The sequence below is a fragment of the Pieris napi genome, chromosome 5 (genome assembly GCF_905475465.1).
Source record: "Pieris napi chromosome 5, ilPieNapi1.2, whole genome shotgun sequence".
Taxonomy (NCBI): domain Eukaryota; kingdom Metazoa; phylum Arthropoda; class Insecta; order Lepidoptera; family Pieridae; genus Pieris; species Pieris napi.
The window spans coordinates 13,433,891-13,454,334 of NC_062238.1; the positions used below are offsets into that span (position 1 = coordinate 13,433,891).

Below are 20,444 nucleotides of genomic sequence, written 5' to 3' on the forward strand. Positions count from 1 at the left end.
ATAATTCTCCTTAATATTAAACTATACTAACTACCTGAAAATGGACTTAGGTAATTTAGTCTATCAATATCATCACATCGCTAACAATAGTATCTTTCCTAATTTAATATTATTCTTTGAACCAATCTTATATACGTACATGATAAGAGTTGACTCGATAATAGTAAGAAGTGTTAGAGAATCTTTCGCCTTTCCACAGCAAAAACGGATTCTTGTTAAGGTGAAAAGTGGATCTTTTAAAAGAAGAAGTTTTTTAAGACTTGCTGATTAAAGTATGTACCCTCTTTAATCGTCAAGGAAGGAACTCATATTGAATGATTGTTCAACATAATATTTAGAAACCGAAAAATTAAACTTGATTTTATTTTTTGACCGGGTCCAAAACTTTTCAAATTGTTTTGTAATTATTATAATAACGAATGCGCTGAGTTACGTATGTAGTTTGATCAATTCTTAAAACTTAAAAGTTAACAATACCATGTTTACCATCTTTACCAGAACAAAGTACCATCATTACCATTACCATTACCATCGCCAAGTTATATATTATATAATATAAATTATATATATAATATAAATACACGCAGTCTGCTCTTTTCTAATTTAATTGACTAATACTGTTATATAAATCGCTAAGGTTTAATGCGTAAACGTTTAACGTGACTTCGATAATGGTGTGTGAGTTTTTGTATTAATTAAAGTCATAATTAAGGCTGCGCATACGCTCCGATGTGCCGTTACATATCCTCGGCTGCCAAAGGATATACATATGTCTTAGTGTGAAAAAATTCTATATAAAAATTACTATATTTTAAATGAGTGTTAAGTTTCAATACGACTGATTACATATTTATTGATATACACTTTTAAAGGAACAAACGTCGTTAGTTAGATATTTGATTGACAATTCCTATTATCAACATACATTTGATGTTATTGAAGCTACCGCTAATTTTCAATAAAATTAAGTCGCAGGCAAAGCATTTTAAGCTTTCTTTTCAATAAAGATTTATAATTTATGAAAGGCTCACTTTAAGTGAAATGAGCTTCATCATCCTAGAAAATAGCTGAGGCACAATTTAAGATCATTCCGAATACTTCACTGTAATCTGACGTCATAAAACACCGAGCCTGAATGCACTTCATATAATTGTTATGATTGCTATTACTAAGAGATAAATAGTCATTAAAAACAGCTCGAGTATAGTTTTTAATAAACATTTATTTCTTGTATAAGGTTTGTTCCCTCTGCGGTCGATGAATATGTGTGCTGAGCTAAAATGGAAAATAAACAGATTCATTTGGCTCGACGTACATCTTTTTAAGTGTATCTCTTCGTGCATATAGTGGTCATAAGCAGTTATTGATAGGTATGAAGAAGAGATAAATAAAGCTCTTGTTGTAAATAGAAAATTGAAGGCTGAAAATTACATAGAGGGTGTTCCTAGTCAGTCAAGTTTCCGTTCGCTTGACCATATCCTAGACTCCGATTTTATTTTTGTGCTTCTTTGCAAACGGCTTTGTGAATCATGGAGCGAAGGAAGACAGGCGAGATTAACTAGAATAAACTTAAAAGCGTTAAAGCTCTACGCCAAGTGGCCGTGTTAAAATAATATAATATGTAGATTATAGATGGAGAGTCGGCTGTGGGACAGAGGGTCAGTTAGTGTCGGGCGGTCGTGTGGGCTGCACGTCATGGCTACAGTCGCGCCCCTCTGTGCCTTCGTGCTCATAACACTCGCAGGTCCTACGCAAATACGGTCATTGACCCTCAACCCACAAGGATGAACGCCTTATGACCCGTACACGTGAATATCATACTGTGTATTATTTTTGAACTCAATTTCGCTTTTGTTGTTAGCTAAACTCTACCGAGAGGCGAGAAATTCGAAAGAAGTCAGTTATTTTTAGAGGTGTAGATGTAATTACTATTCAGCTTGCAAAATTTAACTAACCAGTAATATTTAAACGTTAATAAATCATTTACGTTAACAATTTTAATATTTTTATTGAAAAAAAGATAATGTAAAAATCAGAGCGTTCCCTTTTGTTTGTTTCGCGTTTCGTTGCTGCTTTATTTGTTATTTAAGAGACGATAACACATTTTAATTAATGAAATTTAAAGGTTTCTTACATGGTTTATTCAGATATGTATTATATAATCAGGAAAATGTGTTTTCGCGAGAGCAAAAAGCGTGCGGTCGTTCGAAGTCAAGAGCAGCTTTTCAAAAGAGTTTAACGCGCGGGCAGCTGATAGAGTTCTCTTACATTTATTTATTTTATATCAAATTTAAATGTAAAATATGTTCAGATAAAGTAGATTTTTGTTAAAAAAAGTAAAATAGCCTGAGTATAAAAATAAGAAAATTTAAATCTAGGCTTTCTCGCACATAATACGAGCGATATATACAATGGGTATTATTAATAAGTTCCAAGAGGTAGTTAGGACCGGCGGGAAGGACACCAATAAAAAGTAATTTATTTTTGCGGCCCACAGCCCCAGTCCTCGCCCTTGAAATGTTCACCTGAGGTTTCACTGCTATTGTTATTTCAGTTAGTCCAGAACTCACAGATCTCGACAAATCATTTGTGCAGGTTTTGGATAAATTTATGTTTTTATTGGAACAAAGATTAGAAATGAATGTACAAAATTAACAAAATATTTAGCGTTCCTTGTTAGTAGGTGTTAGCGTAAATAGACGGACAGTATTATTGAGAATAATAGCTTGTGTCTGCCATTAGCATTTAAAACAATATTCTCTAATTAGTCCATGAAGTGAAATCTTCCTTGTGTTAATGACTCCTGACAACTGACCCGGTTCCTTGTAACAAACACTTTGTTTGTATTATGTCCACAATTTTAGTTTTTTTTTATTTAAAAAATCCAATAGTTCAACTTCTTAAGGCGCGTATCACGCTGTTATGTCAACCACCGCGGTAATTAATGCAGACACCGCTATGTCACACAAATTGTTGGAAATTGAACTTTAACTCCATACTTTAGAGTCCCATCAATTCGTGTCGATCTGAACGGGAATAGAGCACCGTTGTGATTGATAACCATATTTCATTATTCAATTTTCCGTGCTTTTGCCTTCACGAAATGCTCTCATCAAAGATTTTTTTATTTAATCCAGGGCTGGGGCTTCCCTTACAGATCCGGTTATCTCGTTGCTTTCAGCTCAAATGTACAATAATTAGTTTATTTAAAATATACGTATATGTTTTAAGGTTACGATTACATAAATTTGGTCCTTTTTTTCTAAAAACCGAAAGATTTCTGTGTAACAGAAGTGGTATCATCATTAAAATGTAAGTTTGTAAAAAAACATGCATCAGGTTGTATGTTGTAATATTTCCAATCCCTTTAATAACTGATATATGGTTAAACGATAAGCAGAATGACAGAATTTATTATGAAACCAGTTTTCGGCTCATTCAAGCCAAATAAAACACACGCCCGCGTCATTCGAGAGTAACAAGTCAAACATTTTTGAACTGGAACTCGAATTGTTATATTTTTGGTTTTTCGTTGTAGTTATTCGTGGCTCTGCGGTTCGATTGACTACAGTGTGTCGGCGGGTGGGCTTACAATATTCCCACCGTGGCTGTGACATGGGAAATGATTGTCTTAATGTTAAATGCTGTTTCATAGCCATTATTTTCATAACTGTGTAACTACATCTCACAAAACGGGCTTAGTTTTTTTCTAAGTTAAGAAAATAATGCAAAGTATCTCGGTTTCCAATTCATGAGTTGCACCCAGAACAGGAGGACCAGCCCCAACCTGCCCATGACAGTACCAAATAGACCAGCACTAGCCATTCCATAGGGTTATTACAAAGTATGACAAATTAATTGGTCTTTAAGAGTTAAGTCCTTCTTTGGATTGGTTTGATAGACGGTGACCCGCGTTCGGTGGGCCACTAGGTGGTTGCCAGAAATGGCAACAGAGAGTAACATCAGCTTTTGTAACTCTATTCTGTTGGCCATTTAGACAAACCATCGACGGGAGGGTGAATTATGTTGTTTATCTATAAAGAGTATTTGTTTAAAAAAATATTTTGATGAAATGAGTATTTTTTATCATACAATGTATTCACAGGATAAACGACTCCATTGTAAACGCAAACTTACTCACGGGAAAGTAACGGTACGGAAACCTTTGTTTGTAATTAGCAAAACTTTCATCGTTCACTCTCACACTCTTCTGTACTGTTATTAATTATCGAGGTGTATTTTTTTAAATTGTAACTACAAATAATAGTCGAAGTCATAAGGCGTTCATCATAAGATAGTAACTATCAGAAAACATGCTTATTAAAATGTTGTAAATTGATTTTCAGGCAGCTGTGAAGGTGGAGAAAATATATTCGACTTTAACACAGCCTTGGGTCATGGTAAGAATAAGCTCGTTGCCTTTTAATGCTAACTGTTCTAATCGCTTGAATGTTGTAAGCTTATGAGGTCGAGAAACCTAATCATCATCATACGGCGGTGGCGGCGGCGTCCATGCGTCGGGTTGTCTCTCTCCCTAAAATATGGCGAGGGGGCCGATGGCTGACCATGCGTCATACCCGTGAACGGGTGCTACTTGTGGTGATTGTCGAACTTGAATTCGTGTATGCGGTGATATTAGTTATTTTGACTGTGTGTTTGCGTGTTGTTCCCACGAGAATGAAAGTGCGTGCTCCTATTTCACCAGGCCTCCTACTGATAGAGGAAAAGTCTTTGTTTTTAATTTATGTTATTATTATTAATTACTAAGATGTCATGTGGAGCATGGTGTAATGGTTGCAGCTCCTTACAAACGTTGTGTAAAAAAACATAGCGATTAAAAAGAGTGGCGTAGAGTTTATTGCCAGTTCTTCTCTTCCGTTCTACGCCCTTGATTTGAGAACTGGCACTAAATGTAAAGCTAGAAGCATTTCATATACAGTTCTTTATTTTTTGACGATCATAAGTGTACATTGTGTTACCTATATGATTAAATGATTCTTGAATTTTGTATTTGGAATTTTTACACTTCAGTACAACGACGTCAATTAATCATATTCGCTTATGATGTCATCGAGAGTGTTATGAAAGTGGATGAAGTGAAAGCAATAAAGATCGTGTGACTCTATTATAACTTTTCAGGTAAAGTTGAGCTGCCAGCGGGTTGCTTGTATGAAGGGCGCTGGTACCGGGTGGGTGCGGTTGTCCGCACGCAAGCCGCTTGCTTGTCTTGCGCGTGCGTCGGTGGCGCGCTCTCGTGCCGTCGCCGAAGTTGTCCGCTGCTACCAGCGTCTCCGCCCCGCTGCCATACGCTGCACCGCCGGGACGATTGCTGCCCTCACATACATTGCCCGGGTAACTTTAACTTCAATTGGTTTAAGACGACTCTAACAAAATTTCACACATTAAGTGAAAACTCAAGGCATACTTGAATAAAGATACTGGGTACGATTTGTCTACCAATTGGTGTTCTGCGGGCAAGATCGTCTAGGTGGCTCTAATGAAGTTTGTTTCAATGTAGATGAAGTAAATCATTTAGATCAATCTTTACGAGTAAAAATTAAATATTGTGAACATTGTGAAATATTGGCAGTATGCGGATGATACATGAAAGATCAATGGGAATTAGGAAGAAAGGGAAATATTGCTTAGCAACTGACCGTCTCGTCTGACTCCTCAATTATTGTTTTCGGATTTTGTCACAAATATTGCAATGTCTTTTAGCTTTCTAATATAATAGCAGTGGTCGAGTTAGTCTTACAAGGTGAAATAAATTGATGGCAGGAAGCATTCCTCATTTAGGTTTCCTACACATATTTAAATAACGCTGCGGGCCAAAAGATAAAATTCCTTAGCTAAGAAACGAAGTGTTATTATATTAACTGAAAAAATATTCAATTTTAGATGGTGTAGAACTCAGTGCGTCAGATGTGTCGTCAGAAGAAATAATATCTGAATTTCAACATACTACGTTAGGTATGTCTAATACTTTGTTCTTATTTTTCCTAAATATTATGCAATCCTTCTCAATAATAGAGTAAAATTTAAAATTAATTCTTTAAAAAATAAATAAATGTTTGTTTTATTTCCAGCGTTACCCGCATGCGTAGAAGGCGGAACAGTATACGCCGCGGGCTCTGCTATGCGCTCAAATATAGCGTGCGAGCAGTGCTTCTGCCTCGGTGGCGCCAGGCGGTGCGTGCGCCCCCAGTGTCTGCCTCCACAGCCAGGGTGCCAACCTCGCCCTACACCGGGCGCCTGTTGTCCCCAGAGATATTACTGTGAACATCCCACTACCATACCACCTCTCAACAGAAACCCAAATGGTACATTTGACTTGTAGATATGTATATATTATGTGTATGATGTAATGCATACATATCATTTCTAGAGCAAGTAGAAATAGCAAGTTTTAAACAAGTAATATAAAAATAATACTTAATCGTTGTCTACATTTTGTTTATTTTTAAAATATGTATTAGTATAAATAAAACCTACACAGATTGCCAAACAAACGACGGCCAATGGGTTGAGGAGGGTAAACCTGTGCTATCAACGGAGGACTCATGTACGCAATGCTTCTGCTTACGAGGCCACATTCGGTGCCAACACTTATCGTGTGCTCCCAACCTCCAAGGCTGTACCCCACTCGTGCAAGCAGGCCAATGCTGCCCGCACCAGTACCAGTGTAATCATACTGAGCAAGGTAAGTTACATAGGCTTACGATTTTTTCGACATATTTATATTATGTTTTTATGAGTTTATAAATTACTTTTCAGATATATCACAACACAATCTAGAGAGTTTAGAAAATTATTTAGAGCACAGCAAAACTGAGGACAGATCTTTTCATTCATCCAAATCTACAAAACGGGAAACTACGGTTAAAACGTTGAGTACTGCAGCGGACAATATCTCAACTGTAACCAGTGACAAGTTGCCCACTACAATAAGTAATAACAAAGATCCATTTGAAACCAGTCTAAGCACGATTGTTAGTCCCGACAGTACGCAAACTGAGGAAGATTTAATCGATAATGACACGACATTTACTGAGCCGAGTACTACTGCAGTGACCACCGATAGTTCAATCACAGAACAGCCCGAGAACTCGGTGAAAATTATGATAAATGGTACTATTAATTGTACTTCCGAACTATCATCGACCTCTTATTATAATATAACAAGTACCAATGATACCCTCAAAATGCAAGCGGAGATTCAACCAAGAATTCCATTTACTGATGAAACAGGAATTGAAGCTGAAACTTTTCCAGCTAATGAGATTATAACAGAGAGAACTCATAACGAACAGATTGATGATACTGAAATCTTTGTGATAAACGTGACGAGCTCTTTAAGAACAAATGCCACGTTCCCTTCACCAGCTGTAGTGCCCTTATCGTCAACAACAACTCTACCTACTACGACTGATCTGCCTATGCTAGCAGACTCACATAATATCTCTAAGAAGACTAAAGAGGACGCTGACTATGATTATAGTGAAGCAACGCTACCACCATCACTCCCTAATTTGAAGTAAGTAGTAAGTGCAATCTATAATTAAAATACCGAATAGTAAAACGAAGATTTACAATAGAACTCACTACAACCTCATTTCGGGCCAAAATTTTTTATCGGAAGAAAGATGAAGACAGATCACCTCACGCCTTGATTGTATAAATCTTGTAGAAGCAGTGTTTAATTAATAGTTTTCAGCAGCTTCTGTGGGCTTTCATGAACAAATTAAAGAACTTTGCCATATTTTGTTATTCATTCAACAAATTAGGGGGAGAGTGGTGACAATTTCATGACTTGTCTACTTGAAAAATATCATCATGTATTTAATTATCAGTTTTTGTTTTAGGATTATTCCATTCGTAGCAGCAGATGCTGTAGTTGACGAAGACTTGTCTGCGAAAGAAAGTTCTTATCCGATAGAGAAAGAAGAAAAATTTCCCGTATATCATTCAAATAACGACAGAAATGTTTACTCTAAACGGCGTGAAGATGTATACAGTCCTATACAATATCCGACTTTTACAAATAAAAACGAATCGGAACATATTTTCACTAATCAACCAACAAAAGATAAAGAAAAACCCATGGAGTTCACAATTGGAGCTTCTTTTAACAACGCAAAGGAAACTAAACCTGAACATAACTTACCTGTCAAAGGCAACACGGAATCGGAAATGCCTGCAAAGAATCTCTTCTCACCTCCTATTCAAACTGAAGGTATTTTACACCTAACTGCACATTTATGTTTAAAGTTTCCCGTTACTAAATAAATACTAATTGCTAACAAATAAAATGAACGAATGAACATTGCGTAAAACCATTTCCAGGAGGATTCATCCCCAAAGGACCTAGTATAGCGGATGATTACCACGCATTGTATCCCAGTACCCCATCGGGGCCAGCTGTACCTCACTTTACGACTTCTATGGGACAAGTTGGTGAAGGTACGTGCAAAATATTTAAAAATTAGATACCTAATAAGTAAATTTACAGGAACCGATTTCAAATATTTGACGTCACTATCTATGTCATATATTTTTTTATTTATAAGACGGGTAGGATAATCTTTTTATTTTAATGGCTTAAGGAAAATGTATTACAAATGACGGAAGACGAGTAGAGGAAGGCGAATCTATAAACCTAGCTTGTTCAACGTGCACCTGTGCCTGGGGTGAGCTTCATTGCTCGCCGCTTCCTTGCAATGCGCCCTCGGGATGTTTCCGCCGACCACCTGGGTCGCTTGATCTGTGTTGCGGGGAACTTATCTGTGAAAACGGTAACTCTTTACATTAACATAATGTAAATTAAATGACGTATATTAGGCGCTAAAACTTGTTAAGATGGAATGTTAAGTTAATAGTGAAATTTTAATTTCAGGTAACCATACCAAGTATACAGAAAAATCTAAACCATTAGACTCTACGCACACAAATAAACATGACATAATTGAGAGGAACAACAACAGCTTAATCAATACGGCAGAAATAAGTATCACCACTTCAAACTCCGAAATTGATGACACCGATGAAAGTGATCTATTGATAAAGAATCAAAAAGTTAAGCAGCAAACTACCCCAACGTTAAGTTCGACTACTGTTAGACCACAAACTTTGCCAGTGCAAGTGAACGAAACCAACGCTCAATTAGACGAGTACGAAGATGATGATGATGCCGATGAAGGTTTTTCGCTCGGAAGCGTCCTTCAACTCCTTCTCAGCGAGACATATGAAACAACTTCTACAGCACCGTTTAAGAAAATTCCGTCAAATGTAACTCCACTCTTCACTCCACCAAAGAGAGCAACAAATCCTTCATCACCATTTAGCTCCGCGACTGAGACAACAACAACAACAACAACGACAACAACGAAAAAACCATCTCAATTTCATCAAACTAATCAGTATTCCTTCATTCCATCTAAAACATTTAACACCGTAAATAGAATAGATCACTTGGTACTCGGTGAAGCGACAGCAATTAGAAAATCAACACCTCGTCCGTCAACAGCAAAACCTTTCGTCGCAACACGAAAACCTTTCACAAAACCGACTCAGCGGCCCATAACAACCAAAACTGTTGAAATAACAAGTAAAGGACACGCGGGACAGACGACGGAAACCAGGCCACCGAACATAGTTCCGGGATTGATACCAGGTTTGCCAAAACTAGCTGGATGTAATATATATGGCCGCATGTACCGCGTCGGGAGAATTATTGCGGAGTTGTCGACGCCGTGCCAAGAGTGCAAATGTACAGAGCTAGGAGTGCAATGTAGACAATTAACTTGCTAAGGTTTTAAAACTTTGTTTTGTGCTATCCGAGGCCCGGGACTGAGTTTGTGCTTTAAAAACTGCATTTATATTGTAGGTATAAGCTAGTGATAATAATTTTAGTCTTAAGATGTGTCAGATCAGTGAGGGTCTTGAGAAATAGATATTTTTTATATTGTTTCATTTTAAAGAATGATTCTGAGAATCGGGATTACACGGACACGGAATTACTTGTTGATTATACGTGTTTTTATTTACATAAACGAAAGTGTAGTTAAGGCACATTTTTCACCGACATTGTCGGGTTCGATCTCGGGAATGGAAATAATTGCATATATTATGTAAAACAATACATTAAATTGTATAACATAGCCGTGACACGAAATGTAATATCTCCATTTTTAATGAAACATTCAATCTTGCCTTTGACCATGTAAAACGTTACGTAAGTATATTTTTAGGTGTATATAATTAAATAAAATTTAAAACTCTTTCTTTTTAACAATAAAAAAATGAAAATGAATAAAACGCATTTTACGAAAGGATCACTTTTATTGAAAATATGTATATAAAAGTAGTTTTTACGAATAATAATATTAGGACCTGAACTGGCGACGAAAGTCGTTTAATCTATAAATAGATAAATTTTGTACTTAGCCAACAATAAAGACTAGATTAATAATTTCTTTGGTAATCGAAATACGCTATTATCTAACTATTTATGTACACATTCAATTCCTAAGTCGAGCGTTTTGATACAAAACACAATTCTGTGATTTCATAGAAATCGCGTTTCCAAACTTTTGCTGCCTGACTCTGTTAATTATAGTTAACGCCATCTATTGTTATCAATCCCGAAACATTTAAGTCGAGTGTCGACATTATTCAGAGATAGACAGTATTTCCTAATCACATATATGTTTTACAAACAAATATGAAGTTTATTATTTTATTTAAAGAGTCAGGTTTTGAATATGTATCAGAAGAAATAACCTTACATTGTTACGTTTATAACATAATAACTACAGATAATTTTTTCATAAAAACGTTACTAATGATGAATTAACCTGTAATCTTAATTTTTCAAACCATGTAACATACAGCTTAAACGTATTATTAAGACATAATATCACACACAAAATCTCTTTCAGAGATTAGTAATGTTTTTTAAGAACTACCTTTAAGTACGGATATCAGTTAGACCTATCAGAGTCTTCGTCCAAAATATGTCTGACTCAAAGGAAGACCTTTCCAAAGCTCGTTATGTAACAACTTTTGTACATTAATTATGTTTATTCCAATTTGTTAATTGTAGTACTTAAATCATATTATTGGTTGAAAAGTTATCAATGACACTGTATAGTATCCGAAGAATAAACCTATTCTTCGCTAGTAAAGAAATAACTACATAAATAGGTAAAGTGTAGTTTTACAAAGTATATCGTTGAAGTGACAACTTCTGCTTGTGTATACTTCAGTCTCGATATGTCTCACAACCCTCATATCTAGGGCCTCGTCAGTAGGGAATTGTAGCGCATCCTCTTCATCACGAGGAGCGAGAGCCGCCTTCAGCTATAGTGGTCTGCATCGTACCAGTACGTGAAGTGTATCGCTGCCGACGTCACGGCCACCACTATTGCGCACATCGATAATATTTTGCACCACACTATTCTCCTGTCGCCGCTGTTTTCGCCTGAAATGTGGGACATCAAGAAATTAACTTTTTATTTCTGTGTTTACTTAAACATTAGATAATGTAGATATATACAATATACATATATGTATTGTCAAGTGAAATTAAAGACTGACCGTTAAAAATGAGAAAGCCGAGCGGCAGACCGGCGGCGGCGCCGAGCGCATGCGCCGCCCACGCCACGTGGTAGCCCGAGCCACTCGTTGGCCCACCTGCCCGCATTACCGCCCACCACACTTCTGAAGCGCCTAGCACCACTACACTAAGCGGTCGGAACCACCATAGAGGGATATGGCCGAACCTGTAATGAGAAATATGGATGATGCCAACAAAATAGACAAATTGTACTATTCTTATAGAATATGTCGTATATCTCGACATTATATTATATCATCAATTGCCAGTATTGACCTCAGACACACGTTGGGCAGGTGTGCCGTGAGAAGCGCGTAGACAGCGGCGGAAGCACCCACGACATGCACCCGCGGTTGCAGCGCTCCCGCACCTAAGGCGCCGGCCACTAGCCCGCCACTCCAAAGGATCGCCACGCGTGCCCATCCTTGTTCGCGCTCGAGACGCCACCCGACCTATTCAAGAGCACGGCACACTTTTATTATTTGCAAATTACGACCAACAATGTGGCGATCAAGAATCCACATGTTCATAACAAACTTAGTATAGGGGCTACTCACTGCCAGAGCGACGAGCGCGTTGATAGCGAGATGGGCGGTGCCGGCGTGCACGCAGCCGTAGGTAATCAGCCGCCAGGGCTCCTGCCACCACGCTCCCGGTGCCCACTCTAGCCAAGCCCGCCATTCCCCGGGTCCGCACAAGTGCAATGCCGCCTAAATCAACAAAATTATTATAACAGGAAATTGATTACAGCCAATAATTTAGAATTAGCCTTAAATTTTGTTTAATTTCCCAATATGTATTGTTTTCCTCACTATTTCATGGAAATTAATTAGTATTATCCTGTACGTCAACAAATAGGTCATTAGTTTGCAAATTATATTAAAATCACTTACAATAAAAATGATAATGCTGATGATAAAGTATGGGGGTCGCAAAGCTTGAATGAGTACGTCCTTTCGTTTCTGAAACTTGGTCTTCGCTTGTGGCTTTATTACCGTCTTGCTTAAGGAGCACTTGGATTGTTTCCAGACCCCGAGAGTGAGTCCAGATTGCAATCCTGACTTTTCAGCCTTTCTCCCAAGCAATCTACGGTTTTCGCCGGGGCTATTGGTTCTGCTGTCAGGTCCAGGGTTCAGATCTTCATTCTCTATCCAGGCTTGTGCCGAAGAGGCTTCGACTGGCAATATTCTTCTTCCTTGGTGTACTGGTACCGTTTGGTATTCCTCCCTGCTGAGTCGCTCCACCTGAAAAGTTTTGTCACTCGTCTCATTGGATCTCACCTATAAGGCCTTATCTAACGTAAAACATAGTAAGTCTTTCCATTACTAAAATCTATTACTTTATAATCACTAACACTTTCAGTTTTTAATAAATATTATTCACATTTATAAACAGACCTCTTCGCAATCCTCCGCGTGTGGAGCCATTATTTCCGGTCGATCCTGTTCTCATCTTCCACAGACTCCAAAGCTCAAACCATTGCTTGGGGCTCCTGTTGAAGCAATGATGCACGTACATGAAACTAGCTCAATTTAAACCACAGTTGGGGAAACTTGCGCTGGAATTCCCTCAAAATATTGTTAGCGGGAAACTGACTATTTATATGTAATTAGTTGCGGTTAGTTATCGCATCATCCGATGCACAGATTTACATGCAGCCGAATGGCGGCAAGGATTAATTTTGATAACTGCTATTTGATACTTAAATATGTAACTTTTATGTAAACGTCATTGGATACATTTCTAATACTTAAGCCCACCAGACCTAAGTTTAAGAAAATAAAGTCACTTTTTAGGAAGCCGTGCTGCCTGGTGATCATAGTGATCGCGTGCTTGATAGGCTAAATAAATAAAAATATATATTGTATGTTTAGTGCACAATGGCCTTTCGTAAAAGTCATACAATTTATCTTTAACCAACAATTTGTTCTATTTTATCAATCCAATTCCAATTGTTAAAATATAAATTTATTTCCAATTGAAACTTAAGTATTAGTATTTTTACTATAATTAGATTCAGCCTTACAGTTCACTCTATATACAGGATACAAACGATGTTGTTTCTCATACAAATGTTTGTGGTACAAACTTTGCGGTCGCAATACAGGAAATACCGCCCAGGCGCAGCGGCTAAGGATGGGCTATTTATATACTCGTGAAATAATTAATTAATTATTAGCTTGTTCTATTTCTTACTCATCGTAGAATTACCATGAGGAGCGACACGTAACGAGCGGAATTATCCTTCTATATTAATGGTAATAAAGCCTATTGAATTTCCTAAAATCCATTGGATAACAAATGGATTGGTTATTGTAATTTCTTGTAATAAATCAATTTGTCCAGAATACAATATATCTATTTCGGTACGGTGTCATGATACCGTAGTGACATAAGAGTACTACTAACGGCCAAAATTAATAATGTATCATCAATCTATGATTATAACCAATCTTGGACTGATTCATATCTAAAGACCGATCTCCAATCTGCATGCCAATAAACATTTCTGCTATCCGATTGTTTATTTGACAAAAGATTGACAGCAATCTTTTGCGTGATCCTTGCCTCTCGACCGCGTTTCGTTCAATGCAATATGTTGTGTTCAAGCATACCAAAAGTTTGCTGTTTTTGGAACGAAATAAAATAAGTAAGACTTAATGTCTGTTTCACAATGTATGGATAAAGTAGCAAATAGCTATGCAACGTTTTGTTTGTTTTTTTGTTACGAACAAATAAATTCTATAGAAAAACATACCTAGAACCTTAACCTTTTTGTTGGTCATTTAATATTACTTGTAATGAAACGGGCTGTCATTGTCATATGGTATTATTGTTTGTTAGGTTATTGAGTATTTTAGTACATATTATTACAAATATAAATTTTCTCTGAGTAGTTTGTGTATGTTGTTTTTGTGATTCGAGGTTGGTTCTTTAACTTAAAAAAATGTCTACGCAAAAACGTGAAAGAAGCGTCAATTTCAGCCGGGAAGAAGTTGACCTTCTAACTTCGCTTGTTACTGACCATAAAAATATATTAGAAAATAAAAAGAGTGACTCAGTCACCTGGCAGGAGAAAGAGCGGTGCTGGAAGACGCTGGAGGCGCTGTTTAATAGCACAAGTGGGGTAAACTTTCGCAGTGCTAAAGCTTAAAGAGGGCTACAAGAAAAAAGTCTGCCTTGATACATGCTGAAACATATCGTACAGGAGGTGGCCCTAGTGCTGCTACTCCTCTTACCCCCTATCGAGGAAAAAGTCAAAGACATGATATTGTTGTTTGTCGAAGGAAATGAAAGTCAATTGAAAGGAAGAGCTTCTAAATAAGAGAAAGCAATGGGCATTTGAAGAGGAAGAAAGAGAGCATAAAAGAGAATTATGGGCCATAGAAAAAAATATATTGTTAAATAAATTAGAAAAATAATAGATTTTGTGCCTGGAGCGAGGATGTATTGTATTAAAAAATTGTATTTTTATTTAAATAAAAGCATTGAATTTTTATTTAATTTATCTCAAAAATGTTGTAATTTATAAAATATTATAGTAATAAAGCAAAATAATCACTTATAAGATTACTTCGCACACTTGCATTTCCCACGTTGTCAATTGCGCTTTGATCAATATCATCAGCTTGTTCATTTACTTGTTGCAGTAGTTCAAAATGTTCATCTCGCATATCAATAGCAATATTGTGCAACACTGCACATGCCACTATCACGGCTTGTACACGAGATACTTGAAGCAAAACCTTTTTTGACAAACCGATTTTGGGGAACCGATTTTTTCCAAACACCATATTATGTCCTTTCCACCACATTTCTGCTTCGTATTTGAGATTCGTTATAAAGATGTTCTGCTGGAGTCTTGAGGTTTTGAAGTGGAGTTAGTAGGTAGTATCTATAGTAACAAATATTTTTGGTTGTAGCTAATATTTAAATTTTTTTTACAAAAGTTGATGACAAGATGAAACCTGCAAGAAGTCATATATAGACATCACTTTGTGTAAAAGTGTCTCCAAAGCTTCTTTTGTTAACCTAAATCTAAATGTGAATTCGGCGTCATTCAGGCTCTGGATATAATAAATTCTTGTCTTCTTATGTCTTCGCACAGAAGTATGTTGTCTTCTTCCAGCTTCAGAATTACTATCCCAATCGGATAATTGCATTTAAACTTCCAAATCACTATCACTAGAACTGGAAGATGACGAAGATGAATAAATTTTCCCAATGAATATTAAGTTAGGTCGCAATCCCAAACCCAAATCATACGAGTTTCACCGATAGCAATCCGAGATTGATTTGGCCAATTGAAGCAACTGTCAAAATGGACAGATAGGTTGTTGGCATGAGTAAACATTCATTTTCATACAGAGGGCAATCTTCAATCTCTTATCCGCCCTCTGAACGATTGGTTGAATAATTAGATTGGTATCTCAGTCCATGTATTGAATATTGGCATGCTTTTCTTTAGAAATGGATTGAATTGTCAGTCTATGACAGCTAAAATTGGATTGATATTGCATATTGGTTTTGGCCGTAAATATATCAGCTAATAATATCAGTTTTATTAGTAGGTAACTTTCTCGCTACTTCTAATTGTCTCAGTTTAGGCACTATTCTAAGGTTTGAGTTTTATGGCTTTGTTGGTGAGTTTCTCTATAATCTATCTACACTTGAAATGTACACTTTATTGTGCCAATTATAATGGTATCTATATATACATTAATTATACCGGAAGATGGATGGATTTATTAAGTAATTACAGGAAATAGATAATGAATAATAAATTATTAAGTAAAAAAACCTGCGATACTGAGAAGTCACTTCTAATTTTTTTTTATAAAATTTTCGACAGCCACATCTCTCTTGACTGTTAAGACTCTTCCTATCGTCCAGAGCGTATTGGTAATGTGGTGGCGGATTTCGACGTTACCCGCTTGCTTAACCATGGTCCACCCACGGCAAACAATGCCACACCCATTCTAATAGGAATCTATTGATTCGGTAAGAGAAGCATTGACATGTAATAAACACTAATTGGTTTAATACAACAACGGGCTTATCAAATGTCACCTAGTTATCAGGTACCACGCCTGTTTGAGACATATAATTGAATAATACGAACAAATTTCTCATTTTGTAAAGAAACTCATATGTTCCTAGAAACTGTTTAAAAAAATAGTTTTAAGTTATAAAATATTAATCAAAATTATAATGATTATACTTCATAACAAAGCCAGATATCGTTTTACTAAATTATACAGAACATAAATTTTATATAATATATTAAATAAGTATAGAATACTCCAAAGTTCTGTCTAAACGATCATACGTATAGATAATGCAAAATGCATTTAATTAAAGCGTGATTAGAAATCAATTTAACTTTTAATGTACCTGTATCCAAATATGTTTCTAAGTATTGAGGAAAAGTGAATCCATATTCTATGTATTCTATTCATATAATAAAAACGTATTATCTCAAAGCAGACGCTGTCAATATTTCAACAGTCTAGCTAGGAAAGGCGAAGGACGGATTGAAATAGCGCCCGCATTAAAGTGTTTTAAATCATTGCTGTTTGTTGCAAACATGTTTCATAGTTATGTTAAATGAATCGCTTTATATAGGTAAGTAATGTCGTATATGAAAAAGGATGACTTTCTGATGTAAAAAAAAAGAAAAAACAATATTATACATGTTAGAGTAACTTTCCTAATATATTATTCGAACTGTTTAATGATCACAAAAAATTACAAAAGATAAAAGTAGTTTTACAACCACTGTCTAGTAAACATAAACAAAAAGCCTCTCGAGCGAATGTTTTTCTCGCAATTTTCGAGTGGGTACTTCTCGATCACACAAAGCATACATTACTGGGCAGGAATTTGAATAGAGCGAAATTAAACAAAAACCTATAAGTTTGCAGAATCGATAAACAATACCTATTTCATGTGTGAAACTTTCTGTGATATTACAACGTAGATTGCCTGTTATCATTTTGTTTCAAAATTTACCAAATAAATTACAAACGATGTCATATTCTATCCGTCAAAGAATGTCCACGTGCAAGTGTTTTCGATTTAATATAGTTCACAGGTCGCTATAAAAATGACCAAAACTATCTTTTGGCGTAATTCACTTTTACCAATTTCTAGAACAACATAAATAATGAAATCGACTTACGATAATCAGTTCTCGAGCTTGATTTCGTCAGATTATAAATCATCCACCACATCAGAAAATCGACACTGATGATTATTATTATATTATTATAAAAATGTTATTATCTTTCTGTAGCAGTCTATTGCTACTGACGTCAGGCGACAAGCAAGGTGGACTTGCGAGTGATCGCTGCAGCCGTCATCGTGTTATGGGCGCCGCGGCGTACTCCACGCTGATAATAAAGTTATCAACAACAATTCACTTGTTATAATGTGATATGTTAATTAATCGACAATTCGTTGATCGTGATTGATATTACAAACCATTTGAAACCATTGACGTACTTACTATAATCGGGATCATCTTCTGTAGTAGATTTATACACTTTATAAAACGCTACTTGGATGTGTTTTTACTATTTTAGTTCGATAAGGTTACCATATTGATGAATCTAAATAGAACGCGTCTTTTTTCACCGATATATTTCGATCGAATGCAAACAACGTTCGGTCGGAGAATTGCCAGCTGATTTTCAAATGTTATCTCAAATCGGGTGTTATTTCGGACACGCTTTTAATCGTCGTGCAGTACGATTGCAGGGCATAGTGCAATCTAGTTCGAAGATTATTAATCGCTCACGTGTCGTGATAATAATATATAATATGATACACGCTAGTAGAGGACTGATTTACATATACGCATAAAATATTACTTGGGGGATATAGATTACATAAACGAATAAACAAAGTCAATCGGACGCCCAATTCAGACGTGGGGTTAATCTGGTAACCTGGTTTTAGACAATGTGGGTATAGTGACCTAGAAACCCGGGTGAGGTCGACGCACGATAACGCGTGATAATGAAACGAATCGCGGTCGCTGGAGTCGAGGGACAGAGTGACGTCATTGTTCTTTCAGGGAAGGAAAATTAATTTATATTTAAAACCAAGCGTACATTAACAAGTCTGAGGGCTGAGAGCTCGTAATTACACGCATCGATCGCAGCACCCTACGAGGCTTTACGTCTCGTCTGCGGGACTCAGTGCGCGCCTCATTATAATAATTTACTTCCGCTAATTGACTGCAGGCTGCCACTATTTCATCTCATTATAGCGGTTTTAAATCCTGTACCAACTCGCCATCTATTTCGCAACATTGACTTAGCGTTCCCCACCTGAACTATATTTAGAGTAGGTATAATGCGGTTAATACACGTATTTTGTTACGACGAATGTGGTTTGGCTCTAAGGTTAAATCGTTACCGGTTATTTTTAGATTATGACTGAATTAAAAAAAAAATACTCAACGTTTAAGACAGGTAGGCAGGTATCGATTGACGTGAATCATGTGTCTTTTTTCATACCAAATGTTCGAAGTTCTGCCCTTCGTCAAAACAATGAAGTCTGTTCATTGATAACCTTCTAGATAACGAGTCACAAAGTTGGAATGAAGTCAAGAATCATTGCGTGTAGCACGCGTACCTTTTACGACACTAGGTTTACAGTAGGAAACGTTTAAGCATTTTCGATTAGGAATTTTATTTATTAAAATGTATGATAGTTTCTAACCTATTATTACAGTTGATATGTCTCAAAACCTGAGTACCTTCAATACTCGTACTTCTGAATGCAAAACGTTTTTTTGCAAACGACTAGTCACGTAGTATACTTCCGCAAACAAAGTGGTCAACATGTGGTACACTGCGATTCAAGATGTCCCTGTCGTCTTTTTTCCCCACACACTCTATTTACATATCAGAGCGAGATAGGCGGACGGAATATAAGGATGTTATCGTATTAGACCGCCGGTCGCCTCGCCGCTAATGGGTGAGTGTGACCCACTTTAAATGTAAACAATAGGAATTGAGTCACCAATTTACTGACAGTTGTGACTTAAGAAGCACGGTATAGTTATAGCACATAGCGAAGGAACTTAAAGTATATTAAATCGCTGAAGCCGTTTTGGGGTTGCGATAGAAAGTTAATTTGACAATTATTATCGCACAGTGAAAACAGGAAATACTTTAGCGAATGTCGATCCAAAAAATCGGCAGCCATGCGTCTCATCTTTCGTCTCACATACTTAAAAGTAATCATAGATATCTATATTCATTTCATATATCCTTACACAATAATCCTTAACAAAAATATATTTTACAAATTAATATTAAAAATTAAAAACATATGTCCAAACATTATCCTTGAACAGGAAAAACATTTTTTACAGTTGTTGTGACAAGTGACAGAGAGACAAAATCCAGATTTCATTTATCAATTAATATGTGAATTGCTTCAATCAATTGAAATTTGAAACTGAAAAGTACTTACAAGGAAACAAAGAGAGCTTTCTCCGCATAGCAGTGCGCTTATCCGAAGTCTGTCTTGTGGATGCACTACTCACTGCACATTACACAAACAACAATCGCACATAGGCGTCCCACCATTATTACCCGACATTATCCATAGGGAAACCGGGATCGAGTCCTCTTCTCGAGAGCTATGAATAGGTTTTACCTACTTATTTACAAATAAATTATTGGCGACGTCGCGACGGCGGGGTCATCGGCCGCAGCTTCGTTGTCATGGCAACGCCGCGCAGGCAGACTGCACTGAAACATGACTGAAACTCCTGAATTCTGAAACCCTAGTACCACCGGCTGCCACCGAG

General features: G+C 36.6%; 2 protein-coding genes across 7 annotated transcripts; one reads left to right on the forward strand and one right to left on the reverse strand.

Annotated features, from left to right (window-relative positions):
• Positions 1–1,673: 1,673 nt before the first annotated feature.
• On the forward strand, positions 1,674–10,471 carry LOC125049485 (mucin-5AC). Of its 3 annotated transcripts, none has more exons than XM_047648814.1 (11): positions 1,674–1,744; positions 4,347–4,400; positions 5,140–5,352; positions 5,902–5,973; positions 6,090–6,323; positions 6,500–6,703; positions 6,778–7,537; positions 7,866–8,236; positions 8,347–8,463; positions 8,607–8,795; positions 8,897–10,471. In XM_047648814.1, exons 1-11 carry the CDS (start codon positions 1,696–1,698, stop codon positions 9,808–9,810), a joined length of 3,177 nt encoding a protein of 1,058 aa, XP_047504770.1. In that variant the 5' UTR covers positions 1,674–1,695; the 3' UTR covers positions 9,811–10,471. The 3 variants fall into 3 exon arrangements, with proteins under 3 accessions (XP_047504770.1, XP_047504773.1, XP_047504771.1); XM_047648815.1 differs by lacking the exon at positions 1,674–1,744 and adding an exon at positions 1,781–1,808; XM_047648817.1 differs by lacking the exon at positions 8,607–8,795.
• On the reverse strand, positions 10,322–20,381 carry LOC125049486 (rhomboid-related protein 2-like). 4 transcript variants are annotated; one of them, XM_047648819.1, is made up of 8 exons: positions 18,126–18,408; positions 17,799–18,009; positions 13,015–13,109; positions 12,511–12,861; positions 12,175–12,327; positions 11,894–12,069; positions 11,599–11,783; positions 10,322–11,482 (listed from the first exon to the last, which is right to left on the reverse strand). In XM_047648819.1, exons 3-8 carry the CDS (start codon positions 13,042–13,044, stop codon positions 11,358–11,360), a joined length of 1,020 nt encoding a protein of 339 aa, XP_047504775.1. In that variant the 5' UTR covers positions 13,045–13,109; positions 17,799–18,009; positions 18,126–18,408; the 3' UTR covers positions 10,322–11,357. The 4 variants fall into 4 exon arrangements, with proteins under 4 accessions (XP_047504775.1, XP_047504776.1, XP_047504777.1 ...); XM_047648820.1 differs by lacking the exons at positions 17,799–18,009; positions 18,126–18,408 and adding an exon at positions 20,105–20,381; XM_047648821.1 differs by lacking the exon at positions 17,799–18,009 and having other exon boundaries at positions 18,126–18,409.
• Between the last annotated feature and the right edge of the window lie 63 nt (positions 20,382–20,444).

Bases quoted from the DNA above. Each gene is read 5' to 3' on its own strand.
- LOC125049485 (XM_047648814.1), top strand. From the start codon at position 1,696: ATGGCTACAGTCGCGCCCCTCTGTGCCTTCGTGCTCATAACACTCGCA. The intron at 5,353-5,901 runs GTAACTTTAACT...ATTCAATTTTAG, and splicing joins CCCTCACATACATTGCCCGG to ATGGTGTAGAACTCAGTGCG. The intron at 5,974-6,089 runs GTATGTCTAATA...TTTTATTTCCAG, and splicing joins ATTTCAACATACTACGTTAG to CGTTACCCGCATGCGTAGAA.
- LOC125049486 (XM_047648820.1), bottom strand. From the start codon at position 13,044: ATGGCTCCACACGCGGAGGATTGCGAAGAG. The intron at 12,328-12,510 runs GTAAGTGATTTT...TTGTTGATTTAG, and splicing joins TCAGCATTATCATTTTTATT to GCGGCATTGCACTTGTGCGG. The intron at 11,784-11,893 runs GTCAATACTGGC...TTCTCATTACAG, and splicing joins CTGCCCAACGTGTGTCTGAG to GTTCGGCCATATCCCTCTAT.